This window comes from Stegostoma tigrinum, chromosome 20 (genome assembly GCF_030684315.1).
Source record: "Stegostoma tigrinum isolate sSteTig4 chromosome 20, sSteTig4.hap1, whole genome shotgun sequence".
NCBI lineage: Eukaryota > Metazoa > Chordata > Chondrichthyes > Orectolobiformes > Stegostomatidae > Stegostoma > Stegostoma tigrinum.
In genome coordinates this window covers 21,542,447-21,567,439 of record NC_081373.1, presented here as the reverse complement: position 1 = coordinate 21,567,439, position 24,993 = coordinate 21,542,447, and the positions used below count along the sequence as shown (strand labels likewise).

At 40.5% G+C, this 24,993-nt stretch overlaps 1 protein-coding gene across 4 annotated transcripts in view; it reads left to right on the top strand.

Annotated features, from left to right (window-relative positions):
• atrnl1b (attractin-like 1b) overlaps positions 1–24,993 on the top strand; it is a 959,007-nt gene that overhangs the window by 607,593 nt on the left and 326,421 nt on the right. For all 4 annotated transcript variants that reach the window (XR_009446966.1, XM_059653033.1, XM_059653032.1 and 1 more), the window contains exon 26: positions 3,605–3,683. Coding sequence is in view for 3 of the 4 variants with exons in the window: in XM_059653033.1 (XP_059509016.1) it covers positions 3,605–3,683 (79 nt within the window). In the remaining variant the exon portion in view is untranslated. The remainder of the gene's footprint in view (positions 1–3,604; positions 3,684–24,993) is intronic.

Sequence of the window (24,993 nt, the reverse complement as noted above, 5' to 3'; positions counted from 1 at the left end):
TGCAAAGATATTTGAAATGGATTTCCCCATGGACAGTGAAGCAGTGTTTATTTATTGATTCTGGGAAGTAAATAAATGTTACTTCCTTACACAATTGCAAACAGGTAAATAAATAGATTTGATCCCTTTCGGCACCTGTATGTAATCAAACAGTCCCGGAAAAGTTGAAGTCAATGTAAAACAAGAAAAACTCTAATTGGTGGACAGCATACCTAGCAAAATACAAATGATTGTCATTTTTTGAGGACTATCATCTCAGTCCCAACCATCATTGTAGAAATTCCACAGGCATAATGTGCTTGTCTGAACCCTCTTCAACTGCCTTCCCCTCCATAGCTAGGTCAGAATGTCGTGGGTATTCATTGATAATTGTACAATGCTCCATGCCATTCTCAGTTCTTCAAACAGTGAAGCAGTCTGTGACCATGTGCAAAAGCTTCTTGTTCATTGTCACGTATGGGCTGATAAATGGCAGGTTTCAGTTGACCACACTTAAGGGAGACAATGACTATTTTCAGCCAAATTCTTAATATTCAGTGGCTTTGCCATCACTGAATCTCCCCCACTAGAACTGGACATTAATTGGACTAACTTCAGAGGATGGGAATTCCGTGGCAAGTAACTGACTTCCTGATCCCCCTAGAATTTGCCCTGCGCAAGTCAATGTGTAATGGAATCTTCTCCACTGCCTGGATTTATATAGCACCATCCAAGACAAAGCAGCCTGTTTGCATTATCAGTGCCTTAATCACTTGAGTGTTGACTTGCTCTGCTGCCAGTGCATAATGGCAGTACTATGTACTACATGTAAGGTGCACTGCAACAACTTACCAAGCATCCTTCAATAGCATCTTCCAAATCCAGGATTTCTACCACATTGAAGGATAGGGCAGCAGACGCATGGAAACATACACCTCCAAGCCTCTCACTGTGTCTGACTTGGGACTATATTGCCCAGTTTCTGAGTCAAAAATATGTAACTCTACCCCTACTAAATGGACGCTGTTAGGTCATACTAGGGGTGGAAAACATGGCCTCACGTGAATGAATAAACAAAAGACATTAAGCCTAAATAAGAGTGTGTATAATAAAACTATGCATCTGATAGGGTTGGCCATTCTTTACTTGGTGTCAAGCTATTTAGGGTATATCTTTTCAAGACGAGGGCACAAAATGGATAGAACGGCAATGTTTCAAGAATGTCACTCACCAACATTACACAAGGGCAATTAGTCTGCGGCTGTAAATGCTGCTCTTGCTACCATGTTCCTCAACAGCAGTATCACATATTGAGATTTTTTTTACTGATTTGTAGTAAGTGGGCAAAAGTCTAGTCCTACATTACCAATGTTTACTCCAAAATGGTTTGATTCATGAACGCTTCTGCAAATGTGAGCAATGGCACATGCCCCGGCAGACTTTAACGAAAGCTGCTTGAAGTTTTATTGTTGTACTAACTTGTATAATGCTCTTTGAAAGCATGTTTCATTACATTGAATATACTATGTACATAAAAGATATTATTGTTGTTGATTTCTGATTATAAAATTATGGATAAAAATATAGTTGATATAAATATCAGAAGCCATTAAGTTATAAAATTCCACTGTAAATTCTTCCCACCGATCTCCTCCTCCATTCACCAGGTTTCTCACTGGTTCAGCTCTATTGTTGCCTTACTTGATTTGTGAGATTAGTTGAGTATACAGTACACACTTAACATCAAGGTAACCGCATTAAAAAATTGGACTTTTGTGCTCAGCTTCTTAAGTTTTATATGGAAAACCCCCACAAATTCAATAAAAAACGGAAATAACTGTGGATGCTGTAAATCAGGAACAAAAACAAAGTTGCTGGCAAAGCTTCGCAGGTCTGGCAGTATCTGTTAAGGGCGGAAGTGCGGGAAATGGGCCAGACCCAGTTAAGAGCCCTGCCAACCACGGAGCTGGGGAATCCTTGGTTATCCCCAGAAATAGAAACAGAAATGTCGAGGAAGGGAAGGGGGAAGTCAGAGATAGACAAGGTAAAAGTTTTACCTGGGGATAAACTGGCCACTAACATCCACTACAAACCCACTGACTCCCACTGATACCTGGACTATACATCCTCACACCCTGCTTCTCGTAAAGACTCCATCCCATTCTCTCAGTTCCTCTGTCTCGGCCTCATCTGAACGTATACGACGAACTTCAACGAGGGAACGTCAAATGTCCACCTTCTTCCTCAACCGAGGATTCCCCTGCTCCATTGTTGACAGGGCCCTTAACCAGGTCCGACCCATCTCCTGCGCTTCTGCCCTCACCCCTTCTCCTCCCTCCTGCAACAGTGATAAGGTTCCCCTTATCCTTACCTACCATCCCACCAGCATCCATTGTCAGAAGATCATCAGGTGCCGATTCTACCACCAGGCACACAGTCCCCTTTCCTCCCTTGACCATCTTCCTCAGGGACTGTTCCCTCTGGGACACTCTGGTCCACACTTACTTCACCCCAAGCGCGTGCCCCACACCCCACCCCCCACAGCCCTATGACACCTTCCCCTGTAACTGGTGAAGCTCCATCACATGCCCATTTACCTCCTCCCTTCCAGCATCCAAAGGCCCAAACATGCCTACCAGGTGAAACACTTCATCTGCACTTCTCAGAATCTAGTCTATTGCATTCGCTGCTCACAATGTGGTCGCCTCTAAACTGGGGAGAAGAAGAGTAGACTAGGTGACCACTTCACAGAATATCTACGTTCTGCTCACAAAACAGACCCTGAACTACCTGTTGTCTGACACTTCAACGCATTACCCTGTTTCCTGACCAATATCTCTGTCTCTGGCTTGCTGCAGTGTTCTAAGAAAGCTCAATGCAAGCTAGAAGAACACAACCTCAATTTCTGCTTGGGGACCTTGCAGCCCTTCGGTCTCAGTATCAAGTTTAATAATTTTAGGCCCTAAACTCTCCCATATCCCAGCCCCCTACCCCACATACCAGGCCTTGTTACCACATAGCCTGCCATTACTCACTACCTGTTAATAGTCACTAATAATCCCTCTTAACAACTGTTCACCCTCCCAGCCATTGTTGCCAACTCTTTGTCTGTCCAATTGCTCCTCTCTCTCTTTAGGCTCTATCCTACCGTTTACTCCCTACCCCATCCCCCTTCCCCTTTTGCATATAAACTGACATTTTCCCAGCCACCGGCAGTTCTGAGGAAGGTTCACCGGACCTGAAACATTAACTCTGTTTCTTCCTTCACAGATGGAAAGACCAGACCTGCTGGGCTTTTCCAACAACTTTGTTTTTGTTGTGACTGTGAATGCTCAGTCTTACACTCAATCACAGAAAGCTCCAGTCAATTAGACACTCAAGTTATAATTCTTCTTTGTCTTCTTAATACTGAATTTGAATCAATTAGATGATGCAAGTATGATGCCTAATGTTGAGAAAAATGTCTGTCTACATAAGAGATTTTGTGTAAGGGCAGAGATACATTTGTGTTACAGCAAACTTTAAAAAGCTAAATGGCAAATGCTGGATCACTACCATGTAAATTTTGAAGTTAATGCATTGAAAACATAATCATATATGGATGCATTTTATTATTTTCTTATAGCTGTTTCCTGTCATTACTCTTGGTGGCTGCTGTTGTGTGGAAAATCAAACAAACTTGCTGGGCTTCGCGAAGGAGAGAGGTAGGAGAGAGCGGTGTTACTTATAATCCAATACAATCTGGTATTGATTGTTTATTTTATCAAGCTAATGTTCTTCCAAATTGTCTGGATATCCTACCTTTATTCCTGTCCAAAAAGTACAAGCAAAATGTTGCCAATTTATTCTTCTTTTGCCAGTATTCAAATCACATAATGAATGAAATCTGAGAACTTGCAGATGATTCCAGTACTTTGGAAATGACTTGCTTTTTGCAATTATTTTGAGTAGTACAGTTCTGTGGGTAATTTCAGCTCCACAACAAGGTACAATAATTTCCTGAGAAACTAAGATGGAGTATTTCTGGCTATTGTGATCTGTACGTTTGGTCTCTGGGCTGCAATTGGTTAGGTATCAGTTTTGGTGAGTTTTATGGAAAATTACTGTCCACAATGTCTTGCATTATAATCCCAAACTCACTTCATTAACTATGCACCATAACCCTATAGTGCCCCACTCAATACTGACCACTGGCACTTATTCAGGGGATTCCTGGTGCTGATGCCATCGTTAAAGCCCAACCGTGCTCCCTTTCATGCACTGGCAATGTACAGCTGCCCTGGATAGTTTATTTTATTTGGCCCAGATGTGTTAGACAGTAGGTAAATGGTAATTGTGTGAGGGAGGGGAAGAGGCAGTCATGGTGTTAGGAGTCTATGTGGTCAGTGCCAATGGAGCGGTCCCTGAGATGTTGATGACTGAAAGGATTGGAGGAGCAAGTGACAAGCTAGAATCACCAGGTTCCCAGTCGGACATTCACATCTGGAACTGACTAATTTCTGTACAGCAAGAAGATGAGAAACTGTGTGTAAATGAGACAAGGTCATAGAATCTCTACAGTGTGGAAAACAGGCCATTCACATTTACCATGGCCAATCCACAAAGCCTGCTAATCCCTGGACACTGAGGCAATTTAACATGACCGATCCACCTAACCTGCACATATTTGGACTGTAAGAGGTAACCGGAGCACCAGGCAAAATCCTATGCAGACATGGAAATAATGTGCAAACTCCACACCATCATCTAAGGCTGAAATTGAACCTGGTCCCTGGTGCTCTGGGGCAGCAGTGCTAACTACTGAGCCACTATGCTGCCTGATGATATAATAAAGATAATGCATGACTATGCATACAAATACATGCAAATAGGCCTCTTGCCACTCAACAGAGTGAATATTTGGTGGGGAAGAAAACTTTTAGCTCTCAACAGCAGGAAGCTCTTCACTCCTAGACTCTCAAAATTCTCCCAACTTTCTCACAGGTGCCCATATTCAGTGGTTGAGGAGATTCCACCACATGTTAATCTGTTTTCAACTTAGTTTTACTTGGCATCTGTACCTCAGAAACTAGTTTTTTTTTGCGGGTGAAAACAGCAAAATAAGAGAAAATTATAATGAATTTTTTTAGGCTTTTTTTTAGGCAACCATTTGATCAAATCAACAAATGCAGTTATTGCAGAAATAATAGTTGCAGTCGGCCCTATTATTCAGCTTTCTACCAGCTGTAAAATATTTTAAGTATCACAGAGTATTAAATCTCTTGGCCATTTTTAAAAATCTTTTAAGGTGAAATATGTCTCTCCTATTATTTAAAGACCCCATCATTTCATTGTAAATCACTTTATTGATTTGCTTGCCCTGTGTTTAACATATGTGTCAGAACTTACGCAGCAGTTGGTGTGCATATGTGTGTATATCACTGAAATGTGGGTTTTATTTTTAGTGTTGTGATAATCTTCTGTGAAATAATTTGGTTACTTTGAAATAAAAATTTTCAAGAATGATAAATTGCCCTTCCTGAAGATTGGCATTTTAGAATTATTGCTGGGATTTTTTGTTATTTGTTCATTTACAGGTTAAAATAGATGACATTTAATCTGTGATTATCGATCAAGCTGTGCTGATATATCTGTTTTCTAAATACAATCATTTGACTATTTGAGATAAAATATAAACTTGTCCCTCACCCTTTCTTTTTAAATACCTAATGGTTCAAGAATAAATACCTCCTTGCCTTTGCAGTCTTGATACAGTGTGTTTTCATCTGTTATCTGGATTTCTCTTTCTGTTTTGGTTGTATTTTTTGACCAATTAAATCATTTTTCTGCTGTTTCTTTGCTCTGCGTCAACGTTACGTTGTTATTGATCCACTCTCTAGAGTCACATAGATAATACAGCAAATGTCTTAACCGGCACTCTTGATGAACTGGCAAAAAACCTCTGAAATACCGTGATCTACTGCCGGTTAATCAAATATTCTGGATAATCAAGGGGTATGCCACAGTAAACCCTTATCAAGCAGAGCTGCAAGACATTGACATCTCTCAAAAAATCTGGCATATACACATAACTGTTATACTTTATTAACAGCATAATGCTCAGATATAGCAGTAGATTTAGAGATGCAGAGGAGCCTTATTGCTGTTTCAGTAAGCATTAGTCCTCAAGCAGAGCCAATAAAGGATGTATCACAATTGGATTAAAGAAATATATTTAGTGACTATTTTGAAAACATTCTAAACAGTCCACCAAAAGTGGCTGCTTCAATCACGTGACTGGGCAGTAACCTCCAGGTACCTTTCAACGGTAAACATCAACCAGGTATTTAACATTTCATGTATGGTACTCGAATTGTATAGTACTGAAATACTGCATATTGTATTATAAACTGCTACAGAGCCTATTGTCTCCAAGACACAAAATAAGAACCCTGCACAGTAGAATTGTAAATTATCCCAATCCTGTAGGAAGATATGTTAATGAATGTCTGCTTAACCTCTTAGAATGGTCATAGAGAGTAATTTCTCTGCAATGTAAACCTTTGTCTCAGTAGTTGCCTTCCCTGACCCATTCCACATGATTCCCACAGTACTAACCTGAGCTGCCTTTTAACCATACAATTTTGAGGTAGTGGGCAGTCAAAGGGTCAGTGTTGCTCCTAACAAATTTCTTGAAGTTACAAGATTTGTAACTCTCGGCCACAAGAGAAAAGTCTCTACACTGTTTAAAAAAAAATCCAACAGCCTTTATTTGTGCTGTGTGCAAATAATCACCAGAAGTTGCATTTTAACAAGAGTCCTCAGAAAATGTCATAGTCATACAGTCCTACAGCATGGAGAAAAGCCCTTCGGCCTAAACTGGCCAATGCCAACCAAAATGTCCATCCATGCTAACCCCATTTCCCTGCACTTGACCCATATCCTTCTAAGCCTTTCCTACCCATGTATTTGTCCACATGCTTTTTAAGTGTTGTTAATGTACCTGCCTCATCCACTTCAGCTGACAGCTCATTCCATTTGCGTACCACCTTCTGTGTTTAAAAAAAAGTTACCCCTCAGGTTTCCATATATTCTTTCCCCTCTTATCTTAAACTGATGCCCTCTGGTCTTTAATTCCCCAACCTTGGGAAAAAGACTAAGTGCATTCACCCTCTCATTCATGCTTCTCATGATCTTCTACATTTTTATAAGATCCCTGCCCTGACTCTTCTACGCTCTAAAGAAAATGTCCTAGATTGTCCAACATCTCCCTATGACTTCATCCCTTAATTCCTGCCAACATTCTTATAAGTCTCCTCTGCATTCTTTCTAGTTCAATAACATCCTTCCAAAGCAAGGTGACAAAAATGAACACAATACTCCAAGTGCAGCCTCACCAATGTCCTGTGCAACTGCAACATAACTTCCCAACTTCTGTACTCAGTTCCCTGACAGATGAAGGCCAGTGTGTCAAAACCTTCTTCACTGCCCTGTCTACCTGTGACTCTTCAGAGAGCCGTGCACCTGAACTCCAAGGTCCTATGTTCCACTACACTCCTTAAGGCCCTACCATTCACCATGAAGCACCTACCTTGATGTGACTTTCCGAAATGCAGCACCTCATGCTTAGGTATATTAGACTCCATTTGCTATTTCCCAGTCTTCTTCCCCTGCTGATCAAGGTCCTGCTGCAATTTCTGATAACCTTCCTTACTGCCCACAAAACCACCTACTTTAGAGTCATCTGCAAACTTACTAATCATGCCTTGTACATTCTTATCCAAATCATTGATATAGATGACAAACAGCAATAGGCCCAGCACTGAACCCTGAGGCTCACCACCAGTCACAGCTCTCCAATCCGATTAGCATCCTTTCACTACGACTCTCTGCTTCCTACCGTCAAGTCAATTGTGTAAACAGTCTGCCAGCTCTCCCTGGATTCCATGCAATCTAACCTTCCAGAGCAGTCTGCCATGTGGAACCTTTTCAAAGGCCTTACTGAAATCCATACAGACTACTGGTCGCTTCATCAAAGGACTCTTAACAAATTTGTGAGGCATGATCTCCCATGCATGGAGCCTAATCAAACCCTGTCTTTCCACATGCATGTATAGTTCATCCCTCAGAATCTTCTGAAGTAAATTACCAACCACAAATGTTAAGCTATCTGTTCTATAATTTCCAGGATTTTCTTTGCAGCCCTTCTTGAATAAGGGCACGACATTCACAATGCTCCAGTCTTCAGGGACTTCACCCCTCGCTAATGATGATGCAGATATTTCAGCTAGGGCACCTGCAGTTTCTTCTGTAGTTTCTTGCCGGGTTCTTGGATATGTCTATTCAGCACCAGGAGATTTGTGCACCTTCATACATGTTCAGTTTCTTGAGTCAAGTTTGTGAGACATGACCTTTCCCATGTAAGGCCATGCTGCCTATGGCTAATAAATCCAGTTTTCCAAATGTGAGTAAATCCTATCTGTAAGAACTTTTTCCAATAATTTTCCTACCACTGATGTAATTTCACCAGCCTGTAATTTCCCAGATGAACCCTTATTGCCCTTAAACAAAGTAACAATGTTGGCTATTCTGTAGTACACTGGAACCTCTCCTGTGACTAAAGAATTCATACAAGGCCCCTGCAACTTCCTCATCCGCCTCCCTCGGCATTCTGTGATAGACCCATCAAGCCCTGAGGACCTGTCTACCTTAATACTTTTCAAAATGTCCATCATCACCCCCTTTTTTTAAATTAACATGCCCTAGAATGTCAGCATATCCCACCCGATACTCACCATTCACCATGTCCTCCTCCTTTGTGAATACTGATGCAAACTAAAGACCTCACTTACTTCCTCAGGCTCCACACATAAATTCCTTCCTTTGTCCTTGAGTGGACCTGATCTTCCCCTAGCTAACCTCTTGGGCCTCATGCGTATATATAAAATGCCTTAGCATTCTCCTGAATCCTATTTACCATGATTCCTGTTCCATGATTCCTTTCAACCCTCCTAATTCCTTTTACTGAGTTCTTCCCTACCAGTCCTGAACTCTAATCAACTGGCCTTAAAATCAACATGCCAGATGTTGATTTAGCCTCAAGCAGTTGTCCCAAATCTACATTCTGCAATTCTTGCTTAATTTTATGATAGCCTTCTCCAGTTTAGTACTTTCACTCAAGGGCCTCTCGTATCCTTATTCATAAGTAACTCAACAGATTTGTAGTCACTGTTCCCAAAATGCTCCTACACTGAAATTTCGATCACCTGCTTGAGCTTATTCCCCAAAACCAGGCCTAATATGGCCCCTTTTCCCAGTTTAACAATTACATATTGTTTCAAAAAACTGTCCTGGACAAACTTAACAAGCCCCTGGCACTAACCAGTCAGTATAGGGCAAGTTAGTCACCCACCAAAACAACTCTTGTTACATTTTTCCATAATCTGACCATATATCTGCCCCTCTATCACTGGCTGATGGGAGGCCTGGAGTATAATCCCATCAAAGTGACTGCAGTCCTCCTATTCCTGAACTCTACCCAAATCGCCTCACTGGATGAGCCCTCTAAAGTGTTCTCCCTCAGTACAGCTGTGATATTTTCCCTTAGCAGTAATGCAACTCCCCCACCTCTTTTACATCCCTCTCCATCTTGCCTAAAACATCTAAATCCTGAATGTTAAACGCTGGTCTTATCCCTCCCTCAACCAAGTATCTGTACTACTTAAAGTATTGTAAATGTACATAATAATCTGAGCCCTAGGTTCGTCTGCCTTCCTTATCATAGTCCTCATTTTAAAACAAATACACCTTAGACCACTGCTCATGTGCTCGTGAGCTTGCCTTTGTTACAAAGCTTGTCAATCATTCCAACACCACCTGTGTGAAATAAACCCAACTTTCAGTTTAAGTTTAAAACATTGCTGCTGCTGTCCTTACAAAGTCACTAGTCCACAGACAGGGGGAATGGTGAAAATTATACTGCATTGTTTTAAAAAAAAGTGTTAACATTTAAATCATCATCTCTCACACTGCTGGTGAGAATGGGAGAGAGATTTATTTTACAACTTTTAATCTTTCTGTAACAGCTGTTATTCATCTCATTGCTATTTGTGAAAACTCATGAAAGGGCTCCTGTGGTGCAGTGGTAGTGTCCTTACCTCAGGCCCAGGCCAACAAACTTCATGTACCACTGGCTCCGAAGGTGCGTAATAATATTTCTGAATAGGTTTATTATAAAATATCTGATCACTCGAGTAATCCAAAGTTGCTACCATATTTCTCCCTGACAATGACTATACTTCAGAAATAAAGCAATGTGGGAGATCCTGATGTCGGACAGGTGGTATATAAGATTTTTCTTCTGTTGACAGACATGTCTTTACATAGAATAGGATGTGAATGGAGATTTTGTAATAAACTGAAGTTTATGGAGAGTGTGGAATCAGGCCAACCAGGATGTTGTGATAAATAGTGTCAGAGATAATGGGAACTGCAGATGCTGGAGAATTCCAAGATAATAAAATGTGAGGCTGGATGAACACAGCAGGCCAAGCAGCACCTCAGGAGCACCAAAGCTGACGTTTCGGGCCTAGACCCTTCATCTTGGGTCTAGGCCCAAAACGTCAGCTTTTTTGCTCCTGAGATGCTGCTTGGCCTGCTGTGTTCATCCAGCCTCACATTTTATTATGTTGTGATAAATATCCATTTTGGAAGGGTTTTTACGGATGTTGACTAATGGAATAGAAAAGACACACACCTATATTGATAATGTACTGATATGCATATTTCTTAGTTTAAAAAGTGTAATTTTTATGCTTCATAGTAAAGGTCCCTTAGTTAGGTGACCAATGAGTTTCCAAAACTTACCAGTAGCCTCCATAGAATTATCTTTGTATTCACTTTAGTGGCCTGCTAAAATTCCCAAGTTTTATCAAGAAGTGGTACAGATGCAGAATACTGTAATGAAAGTACAAAAACTGCAGATGCTGGAAATTGGAAATAAAAACAGAAAGTGGTGGACAAACCAGACCAGCCCTGCTGAGTTTCTCCAGCACTTTAAGATAACAAAGTGTGGAGCTGGATGAACACAGCAGGCCAAGCAGCATCTCAGGAGCACCAAAGCTGACGTTTCGGGCCTAGACCCTTCATCTTGGGTCTAGGCCCGAAACGTCAGCTTTTGTGCTCCTGAGATGCTGCTTGGCCTGCTGTGTTCATCCAGCTTCACACTTCGTTATCTTGGATTCTCCAGCATCAGCGGTTCCCATTATCACTGATACATTCTCCAGCACTTTCTTGTTTTATCATCAGAGAATACTGCGAATAATTGTGTCGAATGAAGACAAGGAGGAATAAAACACCATTGTCATTGTGTAACATATGTGATGTTGGTAAGGTTTGACAAGTGCTCAAGATGACCAGAAAGTGGATTAGAAAGAAGATTTAATTGTACATTAAAATAGATAAATCCCCTGAACCTGATGATGTATGCGGCAGAGTTTTGAAAAGGATCACTGTAGAGATAATGGATGTATTGGTGGTCGTCTTGCAAAATTCTGTAGAAGCTTGAATAATTCCTGGAGATTGGCAGGTAATGCTACTATTTAAGAAGCAGGGAAAGAGAAAACTTGAAGCAACAGACCTGTTAGCTTGATATCAGTTGTAGGAGCAATGTTAGAATAGTAGAAAGTAATGGTTGGATTGGACAGAGTCAATATGGACTTATGAAAAGGAAATTATTGTGAACAAACCTTTTGGCATTTTTGAGTGTATAACTGCCAGAATATATAACAGGAAAACAGCCAATGTGATAAGTTTATACTTTCAGAAAATGTTTGATAAAGCCCTATGTAAGAGGTTAGTAAATACTGTTGGAGTTTATGGGATGGGAGACAGTATACTGGCATGGATTAAGAATTGTTTACCAAACGCAAAACTATAGAAGTAAATGGGTCATTTTCAGTTGGGGGTTTCTGTGGATACACAAAGAAAGTTGCTTTGACTGAAACTAATTATAATTTACACAACTGAATTGGAAACGGGGATAAAATGTAGCATTTCAATTTTACAAATAATAGAAAACTAGGTGGAAGTGTTAGTTGTGAGAAAGATGCAAAGACACCTCAAAGAGATTTGAAGAGACTAATTGGGAGGGTAAAAATTTGGCAACTGGAATACATAAGGAGTAATGAAAAATTATTCACTTTGGTTGGGAAAAAAATACATTTCTTAAATAATAAAAGTCTGGAAGTGCTGCACATCAAAACGAGTTGGATGCCCTTGTTAATGAGTCACTGAAAGTTTACATGCAGGTACAGCAAGCAATAAAGAAGAAGTTGGTTTTTATTATAGAGGATTTGAATATAGGATTAAAGATGACTTAATCACAGATATGAAAGTGTGGAGCAGGATGAACACAGCAGGCCAATTGTGCTCCTAAGATGCTGCTTAGCCTGCTGTGTTCATCCAGCTCCACACTTTGTTATCTCGGATTCTCCAGCATCTGCAATTCCCATTATCTCTGATCACGATTAATATAATCGCACAAAACTATGGTGAGACCATACCTGGTGAAATTTGAGAATTTTTGGCCTCCATTGATAGAAAGATATTATACTTGCCAAACAGAGAATGAAACAAACTTGGACTAAACTAATTCCTAGGATAGTGGAATTATCCTGCGGGGAAAAGTTAAATAGACCAGACCAGTATGGACTGGAGTTTAGAAAAATAAGAGGCAATCTCATTCAAACATGCAAAATTCTTGCAGGAATTAACAAGTCAAATACAGGACGGATGTTCCTCCTGGCTGGAGGTATCGAAAGTCAGGGACACGATAGAACATGGTGCATTTCATTTAGGACAGTTGGAAAATTTTTTCACTCAGATTATGAATCTCTGGAATTCTGTGCTTCAGAGAACTTTGGAAGCTGTCACATTATGCTTTCAAGACTTATATCAGTAGATTTTTATATAGTAAAAGCATCAAGGGCTTTGGTGATATGCAGGAAAAAAGTGTTGAAATAAATGATCAGCCATGATCTCATTAAGTGGTAGAGTAGGCTTAATGGGCATAATGGCTCTCTCATGCTTCTATTTCTTGTAGTCTTGCGCAGACTGGGAGTTGCAGGAGTGGAGTGTATGGATGCAGGAATGACTAATGCATCCAAGGAGTTTGCAAATGGCTGTTTGGGCATTTTTGTTTTAGTTTTTTTTTCCTCTTATTTCAAACCTGATAACTGTTCAGGTAGACATTTTTGGAAGAACCTTTGAAACAAATCATTTGTACCTCATTAAATATAGAGCAATGGCAGCTGATCTTTCAGACATTCAAAACTGATGATTTTCAGCGGTGTGTGAGAATGTAAAACATCCACATGAAGCCTTATGGTTTTGAAGATTAAAAAAAAATTCCAAATTGGTAGAATAAAATATTTCAACTGCTCCCTGGAATCCGAGATTCTTGGATTTAGGATATAACCTAATTAAAGCTGATTTGCATGTATTTTATATCAAAAAAAACACATTTGTGCAGTTTTTAAATGCAATGCCAGTGCCCCCTGTTTGCTAAGTATTATGGATATGTGACACCTATCAATCTGTATTTGTCTTCGTGACTCAATATTTTTACCGGTTCACTAAAGTTGCTGTCTCTTATGCTCTAATTTTATTATTGTTGTTGCCTTGTTACTTCATTCTTGAAAATCAAGAATTGAATATGCAACAGTGTAAACATTAGAGATAGCAAGTGTAGAGCTGGATGAACACAGCAGGCTAAGCAGCATCAAAGGAGCTGGAAGGCTGATGTTTTGGGCCTAGACCCTTCTTCAGAAATGGTGTAAACATTATCTGACTTGAAATTGAATTCAACAAGTTGGGTAGCTTCAGTTTCTCACGTGACTTTTCATTTTTCTTTTCAACCTCCCTATTTGTCAGATTCTTCCAAAAGTGGACTTCTTTTTGAAAGAGAAAAGTCTTCCTGTTGCCTTTCACAACCAGAGCACTTCACCAGTAATGATGAGCTTTGGAAGTGTGGTCACTGTTGTGATGTAGGAAATGTGATGACAATTTTCAAATTTGTGCACAAGGCCACCAAGCCCCGCCCCCCCCCAAAAATGAAAAGATATGTAACATTCAAAGGGCATGAGGTGATTACGTAAGTAGAAACAATGTGCACTGCTAAGACCAAAGTGTGGGAAAATGTCACAATTTCACGATGCTGATTTGGACAGCCAGAACAGATGTGATGGACTGAATGGCTTTCTTTTGCACCATTAGAAAATCTGTGATTCTTTGAACTGAAAATCTCTTTTTAGTAATTGGTTGAAGGTTAAATTCTGGTTAGGGAACCAGACAGAATACTCCTGCTGCTCCTCAAAATAATGCTGAGGGAAATTTTATGTACACCTGAGATGGTAAATCGTTTTAGTCAAAAGATGACATCTTTAGCAGTACTGCATTTCTTCAGCATTTCACTGAACCATCAGCTTGCGGAGACGATAGCAGTTAGTGCCACCATCTGAAGGACCAGGGAGAACCTCAATGTTATGACTTTTTGGGAAGGCCCCTCACATCTTGTACCACGCAGGCGCTTAACAGCGCAGTGGTTGCCCTTCCCTGAGCATCAGGTACCCCACTGGTGACATCCCTGAATGTCAAAAGCTGCTGACTAATTCACCATCTTTTGTTTTCTGGCACTGAGTTAATTTTGGATCGAAATTGTATCTATGGATCTTTTGTGTCTCCCACTATTCATGCATCAATTTACCATCAAGTAACAATCTTCAATCTGCTTTTGCTAAGTGAAATCTTACAATCATAGAATCCCTACAGTGTGGAAGCAGACCATTTGGCTCATTGAATCCATGCCTATCCTCCAAAGAGCATCCACCAGCCTAGTCCTGTAACTCTGCATTTCCCACGACCAATCCACCTAACCTGCGCAAATTTGGACAGTGTGAGGAAACTGGATGCTCCACACAGGTGGTTGCCTGAGGCTGGAATCAAAGTCAGATCCCTGGCACTGTAAGACAACTGTGCTAGCCACTGTGCCACCCCAGTTTTGTAAAATTTGTCATGCCCAAAAAGAACTTTTCTTTCTGTTTTGTATTTGCCCTTTTTTGTCAGTTGCACTAAATCTAAACGGGGTCACAATCACCAAAATGCTCTCCCATTAGCTGTTGTACTTTGTTTCCAGATGTGTCCTTTCTTTTGTTGCACTTTCTATGCACCAACTAAAGAACTTCTCCAAATTCAGTGAAAGACTTCTGTGCCTTCTAATCTTTTACATTGATTCTATTTCATTTAACATTAGGGTATTTGAAGTTCCCTAGTTATAATTGCGCTATGGATTTGCACTTCAGAAATTCATCTCAGTATTTGATCTTTTATCTCCTTGTGATTCTTTTATGTTCTCTAGTTTTATCCATATAACCACATTTGACAACTGTGCTAACATATGCGTTTACACAAGTGTAATTGTCTCTGTAATTGATATTATGACCCTTCAGAGAAGGTTGAGGCAGCACCTGATTGACATGTTTAAGATTATGAAGGGCATGGGTAGGGTGGATAGAAAACAGCTGTTCCCCTTCGTTGAAGCATTGATAACAAGAGGGCACACTTTTAAGATGAAAGTTAGGAGATGCAGAGGGGAGTTGAGGAAAATTGTTTCCACCAGAAGGAGGTGGGAGTCTGGAACCTGTGACTAGGAGCTGAAATTCCTGCTCTCTTTTAAGCAAGTGTCAGTAACAGTAATGTATTATTATTCAGGAACTTGGGTTCTAACGCAAGTAAAACGAATGTTACTTTTCAGTTCTGTGAAGGTCTGGTTTGGTTTTCTTTAGAAGTTTTTTTTTACAGTGAGTTTAAAACAGCATTTCCTTGAGGTTTTGATCATTACTAAATGACTAGCAAGCTATCTGAGGAGGTAATGTCTCCACTGTTTCCAACCTTGTAGTCTCCCAAGCCCTGACAGCCGGCCTCTCCCTCCTTCTCAAAATCCACAAACCAGACTGCTCTGCTAGGCTTATTGCTTCAACCTGCTCTTCCTCAATCAGAGGCCTGAACATTGACCATCTACAACCACTCTCCTCCATCTGGCTGAACTTGTTCTCTCATTGAACAATTTCTCCTTTAATTCATCTCATTTCTGTCAAGTCAATGGAGTGGCTATGGGCACTCACATGGGTCCTAGTTATGCCTGCTTCTTTATGAGGTATGCGGTACATTCCTTGTTCTAGCTTTTGCAATGGCTCCCTCCCACAACTCTCCTCTTTTGGTATTTCAACTGCTTTAGTGACACTGCATGCAATACCTACCTTCCCTACAGCTCTTCACACCCCACGTCCTGCAAGGACTCCATCACGTTCTCCCAGTTCCTTTGCCTGTGTCACATCTGTTCAGATGATGCCCCCTTCCAAAGCAGCGCTGCTAAATATGATTTGCTTCTTCCATGACCATGGTTTCCCGCACACTGCAGTTGACAGGGCCCTCAGCCGCAGCTGACCTATCGCCCGTGTTTCTGCCCTTGTCTCTTCCCATCACTCAAGCATGATTGGGTCCCCCTTATCCTCAATTTTCATCCCACCAGCCTCTCCAAAAGATCATTCGCCACCATTTTAGACAACTCCATCAAACATCTCTTTCCCTTACTCCCCCCGTCTACATTCCACAGAGATCATTCACTCCAGGACACTCTAGTCCATTCATCGACCACTAAAACCACTCCTCCTCTCCCACAGCACCTTCCCATCTAACTGCACAAGGTGCAACACCTGCCCCTTCAGCTCCTCCCTTCTCACCATCTGAGGGCCTAAATTGTTTTACCTAGTGAAGTATCATTTCACGTGTACTTCCTCTAATCCTGTGTATTTTATTCACTGCTTTCAATGTGGCCTGCTCTACGTTGCAGAAACCAAATGCAGGCTGGACGACCACTTTGCAGAATACCTCCAGTCTGTGCACAAGTATGACCCTGACCTTGCCTTGCCAGTCATTTTAACACAGCACCCTGCTGACATGTCCATATGTCTATCCTCGGCATACTGCAGTGCTCCAGTGAATCACAGCACAAATTGGAGGAACAATGTGTCACCTTCAGACTGAGCACTTTACAGCCTTCTAGACTTAGTATTGAGTTCAACAACTTCAAATTGTGAATCATATCCCATTCATTTCCTTTCCTTTTATCTTGTTATATTCTCTGTCACCATGTCCTCTCTTCCATCTCCCTATCTGAGTGGGACTGTCTATTCTTTCAAGTCTGGCAGTTAGACACACTGTCGTTCTGCCATTCTCACATTTCAATCACTTAATCTGAGCTACCAACATCTTTTCTCCAGCAGTACTCTACACCCCACATCATACCCCGAACTATAGCGTAAATGCTGCCCCCCTCCACTCTTTAGTTCTGATGAGGAGTCTTTTGACTTGAAATGTTAGCTTGCTCTCTCTCTGTGGATGATCTTCAGCATTTGTTGCTTTCAGTCCAGATTCCAGCGTTTGGAGTAATTTGCTCCAATGAAATAATGCCTAAGTTTCTTAGTGCATTTTACAGCCCAGTAGCAGGTGCATTCAGAGAGAAATCCATAACAACAGAGGTATTGTTAGTCATATGGTTTTTAAAACAGGAAGGGCTGGAGAAATCCTGAGCAGGAGCTGAGCCAAAAATTCGATATTCCCAGTGCAACCCCTGGCTCAGGCCCCAGATCCTAGAGCTCAGAGCTTCAGTTATTGGATCCTGGTTATCAGATGAAAAGAAGAAAATGAAGAAATATAGGAAAATGCCAGAACTAGAAGGCTATGGAGTTGTGAGAGAGGAAGATTTCCTACATGTTGAAGGCATCGAGTTAAGGTACCCATCATCAGCAATAATTGGGACTATGTTCGCTACAGATAGATGAGACAGGAGAGCGACTTCTTAATTTGCATTGACTGTAGCTGCAGAAAGAGAGAAAAAAGTGAAGGGGACATGATTTAAGAAAAGCAGTCTGAAAATATGTCACAATATTTTACATAGTTAATGTGGTTTGCATTCAACTCTTCTTTGTCACTCCTTTTGTACTTGTGACCTGGAATTCTGGGACAAAGCAGTGGAGACATCATGATTTTTATTCTTTATTGTTGTTCTTTGCAGCTATCAGAAAAAGAAGTGACGCTATTTCCCCAAATCTAATTTTCTCAAATTTCTCACAGTGCCCAATCTAAGATTTTTCTTTCTATTTGCCATTGGCCACAACTATTTTTAGGCAGTATTTAATTGCCAAAGAAATTATACTTAAATTGCATTTTTCAGTGGGATTGGAATAACACATTTGCCTATTTGTTCACAATTATGTGCACAAGCCTCATCTACCTAAGCACACTAGACTCCTAAATTAGAGAAGTTTATATTTTCATCTTAATACAACACAATCACCCAGTTCTGTTTTAACCAATCAATATTGGTGGGACAGAAATCAGTTTTCTCTGTGCACAAAAAACATAATAAGCAAACAAATATGATTAAGTATGATGAAGATTGTGCTACTATCAAGTATTATTTAATGCCTTTTTCTTCTATTATCTCACATTCATTTCTGCAATATGTTATGGATAACCAGCTGAGCTATTGCAAGTTTACTGCCAATACTACTGCAACTGGCCACTATTGCATACACTTGAATGATACAGACTGGCTTATCCCACTTGTTCTCCTCCTCACTATGTTCCTGTGAAAAATGCTTGTAATTCTGCAGTACATTTCCCTGTTTCTCGTCTCAAATTGAAATTAAAGAGCCAAAGATCCAATGAAACAGCAAAATGAGTCAGAAAAATGATTAACCCTTCCCCAATGAAAATCATAAATAAAGGATCAACACCAACAGGTTTAAACGGTGAAAATGAACAGCAACCCAATGAAAGCCATTGATATTAATCTTTGGGGTCATCTATACACAAAAGAACTTTCGTTATCTAATTTTGAGTTTGCTGCTATTGATGTTTTTCTTAAAGACCCACAAATGAGACCACTCGCCACCTCATTTTTTGAGCAACCAGAACACCTACCACAAAATGGGCAGCCGTGATCCCTGAAACAACTGCTGGCCAGTTTGAGTTTTCTCAAAAGCAAGGTACCATGAAACTGGAAGATTTTTTTACATAACACGGTGTAGGGCTGGATGAACACAGCAGGCCGAGCAGCATCAGAGGAGCAGGAAAGCTGATGTTTCAGGTTGAGACCCTTCAGGTTTCTTTTTTAACATGCTGCCTTGCCAGATGTTTCAGTTCATCCATATTTGTACCACCTACTCAGCACTTTGAACAGAACCACAAACCCTACTTGGAATTACCAAAGTATTTACAGGGCTGAAAGTGTATTTTTCATGTTCACAACACATATAAATGAATACTTCCAAACTATTTTAGTCAACAGTAGGTTTTGAGGAGTAGAGGTTAAAAGTTTTAGGGAGATAAATGAAGAGAATGGGATCTTAGCAACCAAAGGAATTTTATGTTTATGTCTACTAGAGTTCCATCTAGAATGTTACTGGGAAACATGCCAGATGAAAACAGCTGATAGTTAAGTCATTAATGTTGCTATATCAGCATGCAGCTGATAAAGTATTGCTTGGTCAATGCCACAATGCAAGGCTCAAAATACAAGGTCTTAATATCACTGAGGTAATGAATTCCATGAAATTGAATCTGAAATCGCTAGCTTAAGGCTACATGAGTTCCCAAGTTACTATATAGCATAAAATACAGCAAATGCTATTGTTGTTTGAGGCCTAACAAGCCAAACAGTTATATTCTTATCACTCCAAACAGCATCTTCAACATATGCAGCAACACTTCAAGTAACAAAAAACAGAACTACTTGCTTAGTGCAACTAGGAATGACCAATAAATGTTAGCTTTGCAAGAATGTTGCATCCCAAGAATAAATTAAGAGATTCCCATCTTCTCTGTCTATTGTCTCCAAGTTGTACTGCTGCAATGAGCTGATGGTCAGCACACCAAGGACTTAAATAAGAGGCAAGTGAATATTCTGAAGAAGAAAATGTCCAGGCTTTGTTTTATAGCTTCAATGAATGCGCAGAACTTCACCATTAATTCAAATCTTGTTTTCAGAAATTATTATTTGCCCTCGTTTTGTACAGTGAGCCTCATCTGACATTGTAACACCTTGCGTTGATTATGATTTAAATAAATATGCTATTTAAATGAAACTCGTGCACGACTGTAATTGCATGCTTCACAATATGGTTTGCAACAAAATACTCTGTACCTGCCACTACTTCAGCCCCACACCAGAAAAATGTACCTATTGAAGAACACTGAACAATGAGTGGCATCTTCAGTTTTGTCATCTGGCTGTCAGAAACTTAGAGAACTAAATTAGACTGTGTAGTAACCTAACACTTGAAAATGAAAACTGAGATTTGTGACTGGAAGTGCATCTGATGGCAAATTAGTGAATTAATTTCCATCAGGACCGAATGACTACAGGCAATATTGAGAAAAGGCATGTAATGGTATCAATGTGAAGACTGTACTGCAATTTTTGAACTGCACAAAATGAACATTGTATTAGATGGAACAAAAGACTGCACTACATTCTCTCAAGTCTGCGCGATATAGATTTATTTACGTGTGCCTATTAACGTAATAATTAGGAGGAGAAGTAGGCCATTCTACCCATCAAGTCTGCTCCACCATTGAGAAGATCATGGCTGGTTGATTTTGCCCTCAACTCTCCTGTTTGTCCCTTAAGTGCTTTTGGTCTCCTATAAATCAAGAATCTATCCAACTCGGACTTCAAATAAATACCTAGTGATCCAGTCTCCGCTGCTCCCTTGGAAAGAAAATTCCACAGCTTAATGAATCTCTAAGAGAAACATTTCTGCTTATCTCCATCTTGAATGGGACACTAGTTATTTTTAAACAGTATCCCCCTGTTTTGGTCTTTTGAACATGGGAAACATTCTTTCAAGATATTACCTCTTAGTCTTCTAAACGCTGATTGATATGGACCCAACTTTCTCTGCATTGTTTGTAATGCAACTATGTCCTTCGTGAATAAGGAGACGAGTACCAGTGTACAATACTTAGAAAGTGGTCTTAACATGCCTGGCACAACTGTACCAGAATTTCCTACTTTTATACTTCATTTTCTTTGTAATAAATTGCAGCATTTCATTTGCTTTCCTAATCACTTATTGTACCTACATGTTAACATTTTTTGAATGACATATCATTCTCGCAAATGTTCTCCATTAATGTCCAGCTTTTCTGTTCTTTCTGACAAAGTAGGCAAGTCCACACTCGCTTCACATTGTACTGTACCCACCAAGTTTTTGTCTTCTAACTTACCCTCGTTGTGCCTGTCTACAGACTATTCCTGATCTGTTCACAACTTACTCACCTGCCTACCTTTGGGTCATCAGTAAATTTAGCATCCAGGTTTTTAATCACTTCATCCATTCTATTGATATAGATTGATTGTAACCCCATCCCCCTTATCCTCAACCCCATCTCCAAACCAGCACTCTTCAAATGGATCATGAATGACTCACAGGGCTGTTGTTGAATTATGACAGTTGGATATGTTTTGAATTTTTCTTATGGTTGTTCCTGAAATTTATTTTTTATTCATAGAAACAGTTTGGCTCCAGACATGGGTATACTCATAGGATTTCATCTGAGAATTGAGTGTAAGTGGAAGACTGAAGAGAAACCACACAGATCAGGAAGAGGGCATATTTGCTAAGGGACTTGAGAACCATTGTCTTACCTCAACCTCAGCTAGGATTAACATGTGAATTCTTTTTGCTTTACAAAAGAGATTGTGGCTGAAATCTGCCAACTGCTACAGCCACAGCAAACTCAAATCAGGGCAAGCACATCATTGCTTTTGGTTGCCAAGGTAACAGTGGCTGTTTTATGCCTCTGGCTGTTGCAAGGCTGTGGCTTGAGATCTAAGGGAAATCTTGCAGTTTGCAGTATACTGCTGCATAGAGGAAGTCAATGAAGCTCTCAATATATAGAGAGGAGCTTCATCTCCTTACCAGTCCCCAGAATTAAACAGAGCAAACACAATAGTTTCTATATTTGCAGGCTTCCTTATGATACAGCACGTCAATGACTGTTCCTAAATTGCCATATGCCTACTTTAATTCAACGCTATTTATGAGCCAAATGAATTTGTGCACTTCAGTGTTTGTATGACCGTGGCTGTGGGCAGCATGCCATTAGAGGAAATGTGCTGTCAACTGGAAGCAAACTTTGCAACACCTGAAAGAAAGTGAATGATAGTTAGATGCGCGGATAGCTCCAATCCTTTAGGGAGGCGAAGGTGTCCATTACAACACCCCCTTATCTGAAAGAAGGGAGTGTTTCTCTGAGCAGAAATGCCACCAGTCCTTTAAGAGGAAGAGAAATTAAGTTGGAACTGGGTGCTATCTCCCTACTGTCTTTTGCATGGGGCAGGGGCAGGTGGGTAGTCTGGCCAGAAAGCTGAGAGTGGGGATAAAAGGGTCTTTCTCAGGATGGCAGCTAGTGACAATTGATGTTCCGCAAGGATCAGTGTTGGGACTTCACATTCTCACTTTATACATTAATGATCAAGATGAAGGAACTGTGGACATTCTGGCTAAGTTTGAAGACTATATAGACATAAGTACAGATAGTATTGAAGATGCGGGGAGGCTGCAGAAGGATTTGGACAGGTTAGGAGAGTGGGCAAAGAAGTGGCAGACGGAGTAGAATGTGGGAAAGTGTGAGGTCATGCACTTTGGAGAGAAGAATAAAAGCATGGACTATTTTCCCACTGGGGAGAAAATTTAAAAGACTGAAGTGCAAAGAGACTTGGGAGTTCTAGCCCAGGCTTGTCTCAAGGTAAACTTGCTGGTTGAGTCAGTAGTCAGAAAGGCAAATACAATGTTGGCATGTACTTTGAGAGGACTTGAATATAAAAGCAGGAATGTACTACTGACGCTTTATAAGGCTCTGGTCAGGCCATATTTGGAGTATTGTGTGCAGTTTTGTGCCCCTTATCTCAGGAAGGATATGCTGGCCTGGGGCGGGTTCAGAGGAGGTTCACAGGAATGGTCCCAGGAATAGAAAACTTAACGTATCAGGAACGTTTGAGGACTCTGGGACCATACTCATTGGAGTTAAGAAGGATGAGGGTGGATCTAATTGAAACTTACGGAATACTGAATGGACAGAATGGATGTTGTGAAGATGCTTCCATTGGTAGGAGAGACTAGGACCCGAGGGCACAGCCTTAGAGTAAAGGGAAGACCTTTTAGAATGGAGATAAGGAGAAATTTCTTCAGCCAGAGAGTGGTGAGTATATTGAATTCACAGTCACAGAAGGCTGAGAAGGCCAGGTCATTGAGTACATTTAAGACTGAGGTAGATAGGATCTTGATTATTAGTGGGATAAAGGGTTACGAGGAGAAAGTGGGAGAATAGGGTTGAGGAACTTACCAGCTATGATTGCATGGCAGAGCTGACTCGATGGGCCGAATGGCCTAATTTCTGCTCCTGTGTCTTATGGACATATTCCTGCATTAGACATGAAGGAAGTAAATATCAATGGTATAATGGATAATAATGCATTCATAGTCAATGAATAGAGTTCTTTGGCCAAATGGTGTGAGTATTGTGAATCCTCAAGAATGTAAGACTGGATTCAGATGCATAATGTAGTAAAAGCCTTGTGACTTAACACTTCCATTTGTTATAATATTTTTAATTGAGGATTAGAGGAAGGATTCAGAGTTGAATTCAAATGAAATTATGATTTAGACATTTAGCTAAATGCTTCACTAAAATAGTAATATTCTGGTTGAGTTTGATGCCAGTATAGATCAGTAATATAAACAGTATAGAACGGATTTTGAGGGGTAAGTGGAAATTTTCCAGAGTAGAGGAATTGAACGATGTGTGAAAAGGAAAAATAAGTGGAGTTGAACTTTCAAAAATGAATTTGTTTGGGCAGTCTATTCCTTAGAAAAACTATCATTCTAATTGCATTGCACATCACTATCTAGATCTTACAAAGTAGGCTTTTGTTGGAAAAAAAAAGGAAATTCATTTTATGGCACAGTTCTTCAGTAAGGCATTTATAGATATTAGGTCTGAATATTTTAGGAGATTGTAGAAATTAAGGATACAAAATTTGTTGTCAGTCGTGCCAATTTTCTTGTACATGTGATAACTTTGAGGTCGAAAGTGTGTACTTAGTTAAGCTACATAAGTCTGGGTATGGTGAATGTGGCACACACTAATGCAATTCACCTTGGCTTCCACAAAGACAAATTCTCCTGGATATAGTTGGAGTGATACGCATTCACTTTGAAAAGATGGTATGACTGGGAAGATGAGCAGAGGTGAGAAGGAACAGGTTGAACTAACGAAATGGAGGAGGGAGGCTGGAGATAGAGATTTTCAGCAGAATGCCATATCAGTCCAGAGATGGTAGGAACTGCTGATGCTGGAGAACCTGAGATGACATGGTGTAGAGCTGGATGAACACAGCAGGCCAAGCAGCATCAGAGGAGCAGGAAAGCTGACATTTCTGGTCGAGACCCATATCAGTCCAGTGTGTTTAGGGTGGAATTCTTTAGTAATGAACAGTGAGCGAACTTTATTATTTCCAATGACTCCCCAAAGGTGAGTTCAAAGGCAGAAGGTGACAAGATTGAGATCCCACTACCCTTTGTCTCCAACTCCACTCCCTTCTCCCCACATTAACTCTCGGGCAGGAAAGTTTGAAGTCAGCTTTGCTACTTGAATGTCTATCAAGGCCTCATTGGCATTTAATGCCTCTTAGGGGCCTCCTTCCACCACTGGTATTCAGCTAGCAGCCATGTGGAAAGACCTACAAGAAAACTGGCTAGTTCAGTTGTGTTCAAGTACTCAAGGACTGGATTGAGGAACCCAGCATTGGGAAGGGTAGACTATGCTGAGGACCATGCATCCTTGGTTTTTCCTCCTTCCCACTATTCCCAATCTCTCTGCCTCTAGTTATCTTCTCTATGAAACCCC